The 17093-nt window shown below is 35.4% G+C and overlaps 1 protein-coding gene across 1 annotated transcript in view; it reads left to right on the forward strand.

Moving 5' to 3' along the window:
* The window catches only part of LOC123548273 (carbohydrate sulfotransferase 15-like), a gene marked incomplete at its 3' end in the record, with an annotated part of 43471 nt that extends 32156 nt beyond the window's left edge, over positions 1-11315 (forward strand). The window contains exons 4-6 of the mRNA XM_053534618.1: positions 6059-6215; positions 10631-10775; positions 11168-11315. Coding sequence (XP_053390593.1) covers positions 6059-6215; positions 10631-10775; positions 11168-11315 — 450 coding nt within the window. The remainder of the gene's footprint in view (positions 1-6058; positions 6216-10630; positions 10776-11167) is intronic.
* Positions 11316-17093: the final 5778 nt, after the last annotated feature.

The raw sequence follows: 17093 nt of genomic DNA on the forward strand, positions 1-17093 counted from the left end.
GCGAGAACTTAAGATTATATGTCATTTCCAAATCTATCCGTTATCAGTGAAACAATCGCAAGTGTACTCACCGAATCGAGGTGTTTCTGACCACGACAAGCATCATAATCTTTATTTGAAGGAATTCTGTATTTCGGTACTTTAAAAAATAAAATACGAATTTGCTTGTATTTAATAATATCAAAATTACCAGTGATGATATGACCGGCATCTGAATAACACAATTTTGAGTTTTTACATTCAGAGTAAGAAGCGGTATTAGTTTGAACAAATGTCTGAAACAATTTTATTGTAATTGAATGAAACATTTCTTACAGTTGTATTATATTAATAACAGATAATCGGTTCTTCATAGGTTCTAAAATAATAAAGCAAAGAATCAATGACAGCCCATATCGCTATAGACTGGGTACATTGATGAAGTCATTACTTTTATTCACGAAACAAATTTTCAGAAAATGTATATCATGGTCAGAGTGAGTGTCAATTTGTGGACGGAGAATGGCTTGTTTGTTAGTCTGAGTAAGATTTAATTCAGTGAAAAAAGATCTGTATGAATGACATACTGGTCCGCTTTCGCGACTGAACAGACACAAATGTGAGACGAGAAAGTATTGTCTTTCTACCAGAGTTCGAGAGAGTTAAATTAAAGTCTGCAACAGACTTATTGACTTTAAATTTGTGCTTATAATTACCATTGCGTCTAAATCCATGAGGCCTAGATTTACATCTTTTCTAATATTTAAAAAAAGAAAAATATCAATTTTAGAGTTTAAAGAGATATTACTTTCTTGAATATATTTTATTATTGAATCCCATAGAAAATGGCAATATTCATTTGAATTTTTCTTAATGTCTGGCTTTAATTTTAAAACTAGTTGTGGAATTTATATCATATACACTTTGCTTTACTGACTAAATATATCTGATAAAAAGTTTGGCCAGACTTTTGAAAATATTTATTCGAAAAGGTAGTAAACTTGTTCCGACAACGCATTTCGTAAGAATGTTCACGAAAACGAGTTTTCAAAGATAGCTCAGATTGACCGACATACTGAATACCAAAACATTTGTGCATTTCACGTCAATACATAGTTTTGGTGGGAAATATTTCAATCAATATCAGAATATAGTTTTTCATTAAAAACTTCTGCCATTACCGTTTGAAGTATTGGTAGTCATGTGCAATAAATGATTGCACCTTTTAGGATTGAATTTGTTAATATAATGGTACCCATGACATCTTTACATAACATGTGTATGCTTTATTTTATACTTTTCAAAGGTGAAAGACAAGTTTGCAGATTCTTACAAAAAGAAACAGCCGTAGAATTTTATTAAGTTCGAGGAATAAAATAACTTAGCGGAATGAAGCAGTAATTGTAACATAGTCGAGCTTATGATTAGTTTGAAACCATCAAGCGTCTTAATATACGTTGTTTAGGTAAATTATATTTTGAGATAATTCTTATTTCGTAATAGCATTTGAATTATTCCCGGTCAATGACGTAAACAGAATTTGCATTTTATGTTTTTTTTTTTCTGAATTGGTGTTAGATTGCATGCCAATCTGCAGTAAATTATATTTTAAAGTTACGTAAGATTTGTGCCAATATGGCGTCAATCGGATTGTGTATCTGCAAATATCAAGCTGTGGTGTAACAATACGCGCCGACGCCTATTACGTGGTTACCGTGGTAGTTCTAAACGAATTGACGTTATGTTGAGCGCATCGCATGCTATGTGGTAATTCAAAAACATTCGTGAAAAGTGGCACTCGGGTTGAAAAAGTCATGCCTTTCAAACAGGAAAGTGAAAATGGTAAAATACGCTGGAGAACCTTCAGTAAGGTATAAACTACTCCTCATGATGACGAAGCGCAGTAGTTACGAATGCATCACAATCCATGAAGGATGAAAATTTTGAATGAATGTAAGATGAAACGTTTACGGCTGCAACACGGCACAAACAACAAAATTGTGAACATAAAAACAAGGCTAAATATCAAACAATGAATTCCACGATCTTAAACCAGCCTAAATAAAACAACAACTTATAATGCATTGAATTGGACACGACCAACGCACGCACGCACTGACACACAAACGCACACAGAGGGGCACCGCCCTGGAACGGTCAGTGGCAGAAAAGCAGCACTGGGGAGCATGTTACGTCCTTAACAAAATTTAACTTGCAATCAAAATGATTTAGACAGAAGAAGTGTAAACAGGTCGCACAACTCGACAAAAATGAAAATGTTTCAAACTCTGTTATATTCAGCCTGTTCACAATAGTAGAATTGTATGCTTCTGTCCAGGCTCTCTAGGCCTGGGCTGAGCAGAATTTGCACATGTTACAAGAATCAAAAAACAATTTTGAGACATCGGCAAATTTGTTCATGCGGCGTTGTCCATAGAATCTTCACTGATTCACATAGTGCAAGTCCATGAAGAGCGCCGTATGGTTCCCAGTTAAAGATGTATGGGCGTATTTTTTTCTGGATATCCGCCATTTTGAAAAAAAATGTTTCTTTGAATATCACTTTCTAACAAACTTTACGCCAAAAGAAGCAAATGCTAAATCATCGAAATACGGCTAACAATGTATCAGATTCTACTTACTGCTAAAAATACCTTTATTTTTGGCGGGAATTTCCCTTAAATTGATGTAAGATGAACCATGGGGTAGGTTTCAAATATTTATAGAAGTGGGACAAGTTTGGCTCTGATATTTATCTGACTCTATATATATCTGCAAAAGTCTGTACCGGATCAAGTAAATTTCAAAGAAAAAATAAACAACATTACATGAGTTACATAATATTTGCCAATTATTTAGTTGCAAATATTATGTAACTCATGTAATGTTGTTTATTTTTCTTTATATATATATATATATATACTTTTAATCTACAATTACAGTAAATGTTTTCAACATAAAACTTTATAATGTCTAGGAAGTATCAATTATAAGAAAAACAGCGAAAACAAATCAAAATTCACGAGTTTTTACAAGTTTTTTGATAAACAACATTACATGAGTTACATAATATTTGCCAATTATTTAGTTGCAAATATTATGTAACTCACGTAATGTTGTTTATTTTTCTTTATATATATATATATATATATATATATATATATATATATATATATATATATATATATACTTTTAATCTACAATTACAGTAAAAGTTTTCAACATAAAACTTTATAATGTCTAGGAAGTATCAATTATAACAAAAACAGCGAAAGAAATCAAAATTCACGAGTTTTTACAAGTTTTTTGATAAACAACATTACATGAGTTACATAATATTTGCCAATTCTTTAGTTGCAATTATTAAGTAAAAACAGTGACAGAAATCAAAATTCACGAGTTTTTACAAGTTTTTTGATATATCTCTTAGATGCAGGGTATCACTAACGTTTTTACTTTCGATTTTGTGTGTGAAATTTGTGCTTATATAATACTGATATCATCATGTATTTATAGTAATCTTTAAGACCTGAAATCCTTATAATATTACACGGTATATTATTTGTTTTATAAAGAACAGCAATGGTTTCAATTTTGCTTAATTTCAGAAATGCTTAAACAGTAGACGAAGAAAATACTATGTAAAATAAAAACGAGTGCGATGACCTGTGCTGTTTTGGCTTTTATACGTCTTAGAAAGTAATGCTCCCAGAGTATAGACAAAAATCTAACTGTAATTTGATCATACATCTTGAAACGTCAGGCTTTAAAAAAAACGGCTTAAGTTTAAAAGAAAACTATCCATAGAACAGAGACAATGTTTACATGAATTTCGAACGAAATGGCAATTATATGTCAACCGTTTCTTTTCTATACAGTCAAAGTTGTACTAAAATAGAACTGATGAAAGTCTTGTATTCGATACATGTATATCAACTGAATCTAGTACTGAAGTTTCAGCTGCGTTTATATTTAAAGGTATCGTAAGAACTTGAAGAATAAGGAATAGAATAATATTATAATATTTCGGATTGATCATAGTACATTAATGTTGCCATACTAGGAATAAAGATGACTTTATTTGGTGGGTTAAACGTCGGACTGACACAATTTTAGGTCATATGGCGATCTTCCGGCTTTTATGGTGGAGGAAGACCTAGGGGCACCTCCGTGCATTACTTCATCACGAACGGGCATCTGGGTAGAATCACAGACCTTCTGTTAGCCAGCTGGATGGCTTTCTCACATGCAGAATGCAGAGTTCAACTCCCGAGTGAGGCTCGAACCCACATCGATGGGGGGCAAGTGATTTGAAGTCAGCGACCTTAACCACTCGCCCACGGAGGTCCCTGAAAGATGACTTAAGGCTTATTACATGTTGGTTGAAGAGTGAAATGCCTAACCGACATCTGAAAATCTAAGCCAAAACTATTGATTGTTTATTCGTTAGATTATAGATATATTTTTGTTTTTGTTGGGTTTAACATCGTGCCAACACCTATATATGTCATATTTGGCAACATTCCAGCAGCTTTGATTGTAGAGGAAGAGCCCAGGTGCCCTGGGTAAAACCATTGACCTTAAATAAGCCAGCTGGATGGCTTCCTCACATGAAAGGCTCTACAACCCGATTGAGGCTCGAACTCACATCGGTGAGTGTCAAGTGATTTGAAGTCAGCGACCTTAACCACTTGGCCACGGAGACCCCTTACAGATAGAACCCAGCCATGAACATATTGATTTATAATTGCAGTGTGGTCAGATTAAGGTTGCATTTTCGTTTTATGACGATGTACCGGCGTCGGACTATAATGACTAAAAACTATTATTTACAACTTAAGACCAACGATCATCAAATGTAAAGGCCTATCTAAGGTACAAGGCCATGCAACGTCACTAAGTATGCCTTAATTAGTTATTAGTCCCCTACGGGTAGAACACCGGAGGGGACTGTATGAATGCCCTCCGTCCGTTCGTCCATCCGAGCAAACGTGAGAATATTTTTTGTGTACTTAGGACAATAGGTAACAGTAAATTATACTCATTCCGTACTGCTTATTGGGTACTTTCTATCGCTTGTTGGGTACCTTCCAACAAAAGAAATACCCTATAAATGTCCATCCGTCCGTCCCCAAATCCTATCCTGCAATTTCTTAACAAGTATTCACGTTAGGTTCGTAAAACTTGGTATGTGATAAGAGGGCAATATGTTGATTACGCTCGTTTATTACGTATGATTATAGGTCATAGGTCAAGGTCACTATTTAGGGTCAAGTGAAAATTATTTCCGCTACATAACTTTTATATTCATAGAATGATTATCATAGTGCTATACACAAACGTTTCCCATGATGATACAAGGTGTCAACACATAATCTATGCTTGTCGGTTAAAGGTCAAGGTTACTGTTTAAGGCCAAGTAAAAACTTGTTTCCACTTTTATATGTATTGAAGGATTTTACCACTACAAGCAAATGTTTCTCGTGACCAGGCAATATGTTGCATACATGACCCATCATTGGTGGTTAAAGGTCAAGGTCACTATTGAAATTAAAAAAAAAATAGCTTATTGTTCCTTAGCTTCTAAATGCCTTGAAGTATTTTATATAATTAATAACCCAAACACACGTTTCCCATAACTAGACGATATGTTGCTTGTGTTGCTTACATGACCCATGCCAATTAATCAGAGGTCAAAGTTACCACTGAAGGTAAAGTATAAAGCTTTCTGCTCCATAATATTTAATCGCATCGAATGATGTTTTCTTACTAGATTGAAATGTTTCCCTGGCCCTTCTTGACTCAGTGATGGGCTTTTGAAGCCGTACACTTTTAGTAAAGATTCGGAAGGACCGTCCACAAATGCTCCAGTTTCCTTGCACACGATAACAGTGTGGCTGAATATCACTGTTGCCACAAAGGACAAGCACTAACAAGGTTTTCCACCGGTAGGGGACTTTTGTAACGCCGATGCAATGCCTGGTTGGCCACTTGTTTGAGAAACATATATAGTTAAATGAATTTGCTTTTGTTTTCTCTTTTGAGCAATCAATAAATCAAAATCAAAAATAATTTACAGGTGATTGCAGTGCCTCCACTTTATGGGATATCAGACTTATGATGAGGGAAAGTAGATACTTGGGATTTACTGAGCCTCCTTATACAAACGCAGATATTATCCAACAACTGAATCCTTTTGCAAAGTTTGTTCTCATACTGCGAAATCCTACACAAAGGTAATGCTTGAAAATACAGTTTATCTAATTATATCTGTAAATAGATCCTTTGAAAGAAAAGAACGCAAACTAAGCAACATTACGCTAGATTCGGTCTGATTGTGTCTGTTCATGAGAGGTAATGTAATGTTTAACACCCCATCACGCCAACTTAGACCTGATTTAGCGGAATTCTATTGCTCTTAAAATTATCAGTCGATGGTTTAGAAAACTAAGTGTTTGTCGTATCATCTGGTGCATTCTGAATAATGCAAACCTTATGAGGAGAGTGAACATCTTCAGAGGTACCCCATATTACAATTTATCGATTCGTATTCTGAGAATTAAAACAGCTTTCAGAGATCTAGTGACAGATAAATCACGTCAAGATTAAATTATGAGGAATTAGCGACATTCAGAGAAAAAATACTGGAATTCTCTGACACTGTACGCATAGCATTTAGGTTCGAAATGACTAGAACATTTCCAAACCTTTAGAGCCTTAGATAACTCAGTGCCGGGGAGCGGAAAAGTATACTGAACTAATTGAAAACTAAGAACTAAATAAAAGGTTGAAATGCACTTATGTATCCCTACGAAGTAGGATTGTAGGGGATTTCAATCAAATGATTAGTTCTGATATACTACAGTGACTAATATTAAAAGGCTAGCTGGCAGCTAAGAAATGCTGATTACACTTGAGAGAATTGCAGATGGGAAAAAGTGTTCGATTCACCAGCTTCATCAATCATACAGCATGAATAACCAAAGAATTTTCCGAGAGTGGGGGAATATATTTCCCAGGGAACGGATATCACGATGACGACATTTTCTTTGCAAATGACACTGATTGGAGACATTGCAGATGTCAAATATTGCTTTTAAAATATACATAAGAACTAAAAAGGTAAAACGATCCGTCAGTTTTGAATGAAAACATTTCAGGAGGTCAGTATTCATAACGCACAGCCAGATCTAGTAACACGGAGAGAAATGCTGGTCATATTACCAGCCACAACACTAGGGAAATCGTAGCGAAGGACTTCATTTCATTTTTGAGCAGCACCACAGCATACCCTTTTTACCCATATCCTTGACCTGTTTGTTCACCAACGCCGTGCGAGGCTTTAACAATAGAGGCATTAAAGCGTGTTTTTCTATGGAAGATTCCAGTGCAAAACATCTAAATATCGGACCTGTTTCTGAGACTGTATGTATTTCAAATTAGCATGCCGGTGCAATGATTTGAGCCGCATTATATCTCATAACGTCATTCTGTATCTGGGAAGAATATATTATCCAACACATAATATACAATCAATTCATACAAAATGCTTTCTCAGAACGAACTACCATTTTCTGATAAAAAATCAAGTAGTATCAAGAGTTGTAAAATCAACCATAATGATTTGTAAATAGAATCAAGTACCAATAATGTTTCAATCATTTAGATAATGAAACGTTACATAAAATATCTAAAGCTTGGCTTACCTCACCAGTACGTATGTTTAAATATGAGATTTATTTGATATTATCAAAATTCAAATTTATTTGAGGTCATATATCATATTTGACTGGCATTAATGTTATACAGTAAAACTGAGTTATAGCGAACTTGGTTATATGGAAATTTCGGAGACACTCATTTTCGATCGGCCTTTTAGCTCATCTGTCACGTAGTGACAAGGTGAGCTTTTGTGATTGCCCTTCGCCCGTCGTCCGTCGTCCGTCCGTCCACAATTTCTTGTGAACACGATAGAGACCACGATTTTAATCAAACTTGTAAACAACTTGTTTTGGCAATCGATTCCTTAAGAAAACTTGCCAGATCCCATTATGGGTTCTAGAATAATGGCCCCTTAAAGGACCAAAATGTGCTATTTTGGCTTGTGAACACGATAGAGATCACATTTTGCAATCGATCTTATTCAAACTTGCAAACAACTTGTATTGGCATAATATCTCGGATCATTTCGAAACCTGGTCAGATTCCATCATGGGTTTCAGAGTTATCGCCCCTTAAATGGCCAAAATTATCTATTTTGGATTTGTGCAGATATACATATTCAATATACCATGTTTGATTAAAGATTCGCCATAACATACAAAATGAGTTATAAAGCTTAGTTTTTGCATTAATCACTTATAGATTTAAAGTAAAATAAATCATTAAATATGTAAATATTTTAGTTGATAACATATACTTAAACATATACAAACACAGAGCTAATTATGTGTATAAAAGATATCTACGCTTTTGGATATAATTATCAATGCTATGGTGGATGGTTTCTGCCTTTTCGTGTTTGCGGGGCGAAAACACGACAGCACGAAAACACGAGCACACGATAAATTTTACACGGAAACACGACGTTTAAAAGGCACCGACACGACATGTTTATTTGTCGAAGTTTCGTGTTGGCGAGTATAAATATGTCGTGTTGGCGCCCTTTATTTGTCGTGCTGTCGTGTTTTCTTGTTTTCGCCCCACCGACACGAAATCACGACTAATACATTATTTGTCGAGTTTTCGTGTTTTCACCCCGCCGACACGAAAACACGACAAATATCTTATTTGTCGAGTTTTAATGTTTTCGTTATGGCGTCTTTTGTTAGACATGCGCACAGCAATTACTGAACTGAACACAACATCATGCAAAAACATGCCAAAACAACTAGAGAATACAAGTTTAAGAATAAAGATTGACGTATATTCTATGTATATTTCGGCCGAATACCATTTTGTTACATAGAAAATATCGAAAGACTAACGTGGAATATCAAACTAATTATTTCTGCCTTCTTACTCCTTACCTACATTTTATGTATTTCCTCATAATGTATCAAAGCAATTTCTTACTAGAATAATAAGAACATATTTTGATACTGATCAAATCTGATATGTCTGTGTTTTTGACAGTTTTTTGCTTGTTTTGTTTTAATTTTGATAACTCTACTCAGCATTACAGCGAAGATATTGCGAGTACGAAAGTGGCGGGTTAGCTGTTAGCTAATATATACAAATATGGAGGATGTCACCATTATTATAAAATTGCAGGATAAATTTTCGATATAACTGATATTAATCCCACGACGACAATACAGAATTACAATCAATTTATTGTATGTGTGCCCAGCGAAGAAGTATTCTATGATCAGGTTGTGCTCTGCCATACGTTTAATGTTTTATAAGAACAATATCATAATAATAAAATCAAAGCCCTTATTAATTGAGGCCCACGCGTATATGTAATTAATTTTCAAATTGTACAGGCTTGGATCCAGGGCCGGGCCCCCGAGGCCGTTTCACACCCCCGCCCGCCCAGCTGAGAAATGACCTGTACTCATCAAAGTTGCATCCAACTATTTTGGCAAAAGAATATTATTTTCTCACAATTTTGATCCAAAAATGCAACAAAGGCCACCATTTCATCCCTATATTTCAAAAATGTCCGTGGGGATACCCTCTGACCCGCCAAATAGGAGGACATGACCCCCTGACGTACCTCAAATTCTGGACTTAAATGCAGCAGGGGCCACCATTTCATACCTTTATTTCAAAAATGACCAGAGAGAGGCCCTGTGATTCCACTGTCAGGAGGGGGTTAACCACTCCCGTACCTCAAAATTTGGACTAAAAAAATGCAGCATGTGCCATCATTTTATACATATATTTCAAACATTTCCTGGGGGACACGCCCTGACACAACTAACAGGAGGGGTTATCCCTTCCGTACCTAACCCCATTCGACTCACCGATGCCGCCTTCATTCGTAACTGGTGCCGCCCCTCCACCCAAATATTTCTGGAACCGGATCTGTTATACATACACTTCGCATTCTTAAAACGATAACTGACATCTGACATATTATTGTACTGTTTTATAATCTCAAATCTCCTAATGCAGCTTTAGTGATTATAAATAAATTCTGAATTTACGGTTCGTTCGAATAGAAAGAAAAATGCTTCTAAAACCTTTTTCCATTAGCTTTAGCATATCTCTACATATAAGAGATGTCTGAGAAGTATTTGTCGTGTTTTCGTGCCGGCGGGGCGAAAACTCGAAAACACGACAAATAAAGGGCGCCAACACAACATCTTTATACCCACCAACACGAAAACTCGACAGAAATATTCGTCGTGTCGGCGCCCTCTAAACGTCGAGTTTTCGCGTAAAATGTGTCGTGTTTTCGTGTTTTCGCCCTGCCAACACGAAAACACGAAAACTCGATCAATTAGGTATTTGTCGCGTTTTCGTGTTTTCGTCCCGCCAACACGCCAACACGAAATGGCAGAAATCAGCCACCATACAATGCAGCGAAACAAATATGAGAATAGACACTATGATGTTAGATTTTGAGACGAACCTGTATATGTTTCTTATATGTAAAGGACAGTTGAATTGTGAAAAACTTAGTATCATAATCATATTTTAGGTTGTATTCCGACTATTTTTATTTTGGCAAAGGAGACAATGCATATCATTTTCATGATAGTGCGTTAGATGCCGTGAAAAATGTTACTACTTGTCTAGCAAACTACAGCTTACGCCACTGCGCTTATTTGGATTTGCCACAGACGGTATACCAAGCTAAATAATAATAATAATAATAATAGTAATAATATCATTATTTTATGAAGGTGACATATTATGTGTACGTAGTATACATACAACTTATTTCCAATATGGCCTTCTATATAAATGTAAATACACAGTTATATCAATATCTACTCTAAAATAATTTCCAAATACTCAGGTTGTGCTTTTTAAAATGTAATATTTAGGCATAAGTGTGGTTAATATTTTATATAAAAGTAAAACAGGACTACTAATGTTCAAACCAAATGTTTCATTACCACTCAAAAACAGTACCATTATTCAAGTAAACTAGATAGTGCTTTATCACAGGCAGAAAGTATGTTTAATGAATGTTAGATACCTTACTGTGGACATATTTTAATTTTTTTCGAAGGTTAGGCTTCATATCGGGCTATATCATGTGTTTCTTGAAGACTTCATGCGTGTCTTTACACGGAATCGAATACACGTCTTGAAACTGGAAGACTATTCGAGAAACCCTGCGAAATATTTAGACGAGGTGTTCTTGTTCTTAGACTTAGGTATGTACACTTTTTTTACATTTTAAAGCTGCTGTAAAAGATTTCTTTAATCATGCTGATGTCTTAATTTCTACTATTATAAATATACACTTTCTTTTAGGTTTATATTTTAATGCAAAAGTACTTTTCTGGAAAGCACTAGTGTCGATCGCCTACCGACATGATTTTGAGGAGACACATCAATTCCTTTACTGACGCTGGGCTTTCGTTTGAACTATTTTGCTTTTAGACGTCTTTGATGCGTCACACACATACAAGTTTCAATATTCAATGTCGTGATTAATACATTCTTCAGATTTTTTTTCAGTATTTTTCACTCTCATCAGTTTAGAGTCATTACGACACAAAAGTGTGTAGTGGTTGATTGAACTATTAATAAACGTTTGCTAATAATTAAACGTGTGTTCAAATACAACTTCATTGAATTACACCTGAACGTAGAAAATGTGAGTAATATGTAATCGGAAACTTACGCTAGTTTATTATTTTAGGAAGTAATTCATATTTTAAAAATGAAGCCGCTTTTAGAATACATTATTCTTTGTTGAGCGACCTGTGGAGTTTCCATATTTTCTAACCGGTTAGAAGAAATATAAAAATGCACAATCATATACATATAGGACAATGTGAGCCAACATGTAAGTTTAATTGTAAATTATTATGTACACAACTAGGTACAAAAATATTTATTATTTCCGCATAAAACAAAAGCTATTTGCAAAACGCATGTGCACCGATGGCCAGATATTTTCTATTGACAAAAAAATTATGCCTTGTAGTTTGATTGCCATAAGCTCAAACATTTTCAAATACAATACCAATTTCAGTCATTGTCATGCTGATCTTTGATGTACTGATCCATATAAGATGACATATATTTATCAATTATAGCTATTGAATCAATGAGGATTTAATTGTGCATTGAGGAAGTCCCACTTTTGTTTATGTTCATGTTTTTATCTCAACTATTGTTAATTCTTTAGAATCAACTCACTTTGCGCGAAAAACGAAGCAATGCATCCTAGTTACTTACCGCCCAGCGTCAGTAAAGGAATTGATGTGTCTCCTCACAATCATGTCGGTAGGCGATCGACACTAGTGCTTTCCAGAAGAGTACTTTTGCATTAAGATATAAACCTAAAAGAAAGTGTATATTTATCGAAAGCACGGAGCACAGCAATCACAGCCAGGGCCATACATCTCAAAGTAGGCCCGTCACAAATACAAACTGTAGTGAAAAATATAGCGGAAGAGTCGCTAATACACCCAACAACAAATGCGTTTTAGTTGAAACAAAGATCTGGAAATGTGGATTAGAAAATGAATGTGTTGAGGTGTTGGGGTGTTTTGGGAAGGGGAAAAGGGTGAATATAAAAAGGCAACACTACTCTCCAAACACAGACTCCCTAGATCACAAACCACAGCAGTATAAACATTGACACACACAATACCAACTCACACCAACATAAACACATAAACACACACAGACGCACACGCACACAAACCGCGCAGGTACGCACGCACGACCGAGACATAAACATACGCACGTATAGACGCACCCCCAAAACATAAAGACAAACCTAAACAACTGGACAAGTGGGCCCAAGCGAATATAAAGAGTAACACAGCTGAGCAGGGCAGGCCGTGGCAAAATCACCAGTTTGGAGCCCGAGTTGGTATATATTGCGTATTTTACCTCATCTTGAGTAAACCGAGAGGGTGGTGCGGAAAATTTGGGAATGGGGGTGGGGGGAGGGGTTATACGGCTGTGGGGCGTGCCAACCCCTCTCGCACCATATGTTCAGCAATTTACACATGACAGTGTAAATAAAATTACTCCTGAGAAACGCTCCAACATGAGTGACAAGATAAAAGTTTGTATGAAGAAGATATATAGATACAAGGTCAATCTAAGCTAAAACAATGCTGATATACACAACATCAAACTGAAATCGCCTATTTTATCATACACTTTTCATTCTAAATAGCTATAAACAATCGTTACATGTAAGTCAAAAATTACGCTTCTGAATCTGAGTTATTAGTTTAAACAGTATTTATTAGATATATCATGTACATAAATATATACAGTAACATATACAATCAAAATGATGTAAAGGATCTGAAAACAAGTTTTCAGCGAAAACTTATATTAATTCATTTCCTCGACAGTAAAACATGTCGCAAGGATAGAGTGTAAAAGAATATGGTGTTTGTCTATTTATTTGTTAGTTTAAACTCTTTTTATATCGTTTTAGTTAGTAAAGTATGAACATTGTGAAAATAGTTGAGAAATGCTGCTTGGTACTAAGAATGTGCTGCATGCGACCAGTCCGCGCCAATGGCCACCCGCACGCACCGGTATGCTGGTCACGTGGAGAACCGCTTCGAGGCAACGATGTATTGTTGCACTTTAGTAAAGACCGATATATTTTGAGTCGTTGTTAAGTGTTCGTTACCAAACAGTAAGTTATCAATAGTGGGTGCACAAGGTAATTCATTTAGGAGCAATTGTCTTTGTGGTATATAAATCGGGCATGATAAAAGGTAGTGATTTGTTGTTTTGGTTCACCGCATATACAATAAGGATTATTTGAAATTGATTTACGAAAAAGGTCATAATTTAGGGAACTGCAGCCTAGACGGAGACGAGTATGTAGTACTTGACCAATCCTACTTCCTGAAAGGTAATGCGGCGGGGGTTTGGTTACGTTGCTGTTTAAGCGTCTCTTAAATATTTCTAACGAAGGACTTGCTTTGATTTCTTCGGACAACGCGTTCCATTCACGAATCACGGATGGAATAAAAGAATCTTTATATAATTGTGTACGACAATTTAATAAGGGAATATTCGTGTTATTTCTTAATTGATATCTATTCTGTGTAGAAGGAGGGATAAGGTCACATAAGTAGCTTGGGGAAATGTCATTTTTCATTTTGTAGAATAGTATAAGTTTATGTTTCTTTCTTCTGTTAGATAGTGTTTCCCACTTTAAGTCGGTATACAGGTTGTTAATACTGCAGAGCTTCGTCGCGCCGGTAATAATTCTCGCTGCTTCAGTTTGTATCGCTTCTAGTTCGCGTTTAAGTTCTTCAGTACAGTTGTCCCAAAGGACATCACTGTACTCGAGAAGTGGTCTTATAAAAGATATATAAAGGCGTTCGAGCGATTGTCTGTTGATAATAAATTTCATCGACCTTAGTATTCCTATTCTCTGCCATGCACGAGTAATAACGGATGAAATATGAGGGCGCCATTAACCATCACTTGAAAATATGACTCCTAAGTGTTTATGTTCTTCTACTGTTTTTATAAGAATATTGTTCATGAATAAGTTCGGATGGTGAGGTTTATTATACTTTCTAGAAATTAGAAGAGTTTCCGTTTTATTAGGATTAAAATCAACTAGCCAAGTTTTTGCCCAATGATGTATTTTACCGAGGTCAGAGTTGAGTTGAGATGCGGCGTCTTTTGGATCGTCAACTACTAGATATAAGCTTGTGTCATCGGCGAATAATCGAATGTTTGATTTAATATCTTTCACAATGTCGTTTATATAAATGAGAAAAAGAAGAGGCCCGAGGATCGAGCCCTGTGGCACCCCGGCCATTACGTTCCTCCATTTTGAATTTGAGTTTTTTAAGACTACGCGTTGTTTTCTGTTTTCTAAATATGATGTAAACCACTGTAAAAGGGAATCCCTTATTCCAAAAGACGATAATTTATGTATTAATCCACGGTGCCAAACACGGTCAAATGCTTTTGAAATATCGCAGAAAACTACTCGTATCTCCTTGCCATCATCAAGAGCCTTGCAAATATCATTATAGATATAAACTAACTGATTTGTTGTAGAATCTCCACGAATGGATCCAGACTGAATGGGCTAAGTAGATTTTGATTTATCAAATGATTATAAACATGCTTATGTACACAACGTTCCATTAATTTACCCACACAACTTAATAGAGATATAGGTCGATAATTTCCAGGATTAGAGGGATCTGATTTTTTAAAAATTGGCGTAACATTTGCCTTTTTCCATTCATCTGGGAAGAAAGATTTCGCTAAAAGAATGTTGAAATATTGCGAAAGATGACTTGAAAGTTCCACGGATGCCTCTTTTAACAGTTTTGGGCTTATCTGGTCAGGGCCAGACGCTTTGGATGAGTCCATTTGATTAATGGCGTCGATAACATCTTGCCTCGAAATCTGCAAAGTAGATAAAAGAGTGTTTAAGGGTTGTTCAATATTCGGCAGAATTTTATTAGTATCATCTAATCTGAGTTATTAGATTTATGAATTTGTAATTATTTGGCTAATTGTGTTTCACCAGTTCTGAAAAAGTATAGGTTAATATATAGGTTGTCCGTATTTGAAATGTCATGAAGCTATCTAGAGGTTTCAATAAAAGCTTCATTAATTTTAAACTCAATGGACAAACCGAGCATGTAGTTTCGTTCATAACAGTATTAAGTCAACTTAGAGTCGCGTCCTGCACCTCATATATAAGACCTATTCTAAATAATGTTATTAAGGTAGTTTTGCACGTTTGATAAAGAGGAAGTGATGGCGTAACGTCGTTTATGATGAGAACGTAGAATAAAGCCTGGATTCGGTGTACGGAAATGAAAATCAGTTTTTGAACTAATTGCAACCTGTCAGTAAATTTATTACAATGGAACTGTTACTATATTTTTTAAGTTAAAATATGATATTAAAACTTCTGACACGTTCAATGATTTAAAGTAATGTCTTAAAATTAGCGTGAAATATACAGTTCACAGGTCATATGCCTATTTACAACTGTGAGAAGTGTCATTACAATCTACATTATAGACAAATTTCTATTCGCCAAAAATGTTCTGAAAGTTACGATATTCCAAAAGACGCCCATTATGAAAAATTGCGTGAGGTCCAAATTTTTCAAATCAGTCTAGCACAAAGTCAAGCACACGACCCTATCTCTTTTTATTTGTCGAACATTCTGAAGTTTTGAAAAAAAAATTAGACTCCTTAGTTCATGACGCTTTCTTTTCTCTTCTTCGTGTGAAACACCCATACATGATACTTGTATCAGAATATGAGTGATATTAGTTTGAGAACTGGGAACTCCATTGTCCGTCAAATGTGCAAGTGTTTTGCATTCAATGAAGTATTTTTTTATTTTTAATGTTTTTGGATTTAACGTCGCAACGACACATGATAGGTCATATGGCGACTTTCCAGTTTTAATGGTGGAGGAAGTCCCCAGGTGCCCCTCCGTGCATTATTTCATCACGAGCGGGCACCTGGGTAGAACCAATGACCTTCCGTAAGCCAGCTGGATGGCTTCCTCACATGAAGAATTCAACGCCCCGAGTTCAATGAAGTATTTGGAAAACGAAAAAGAATATAATATAACACAAATACCACTGAAAAACGGGGTTGTATATAAGCGACATAAGTGTTGTGTGGCGGTATTTAAAATTGTCCCCGTACTTGGGGTCAGTGTTTTTATATTTTACTATTCTTTAGAATCATTGAGATTATTCAGTTTAAATATAACAGAAATTCCGCTAGAAGGGTATAACACATGCCAATACCTCTCATAAACAGAGAAAATCAAATCGAGTCTTTATTATTTTGCTTAGATACATCCAAAGATTTTTCTTAAATACTTTAATGGCATAATTTAATCACTTCTCTGCTATAGGTCAAAAACTATAATTGTTTCAGTCATTGATATACAAATATTTATCAAGGCGGCACATGAATAAATTCACAAGTGGCCGATC

Source organism: Mercenaria mercenaria, unplaced genomic scaffold, assembly GCF_021730395.1.
Source record: "Mercenaria mercenaria strain notata unplaced genomic scaffold, MADL_Memer_1 contig_3856, whole genome shotgun sequence".
NCBI classification, from domain to species: domain Eukaryota; kingdom Metazoa; phylum Mollusca; class Bivalvia; order Venerida; family Veneridae; genus Mercenaria; species Mercenaria mercenaria.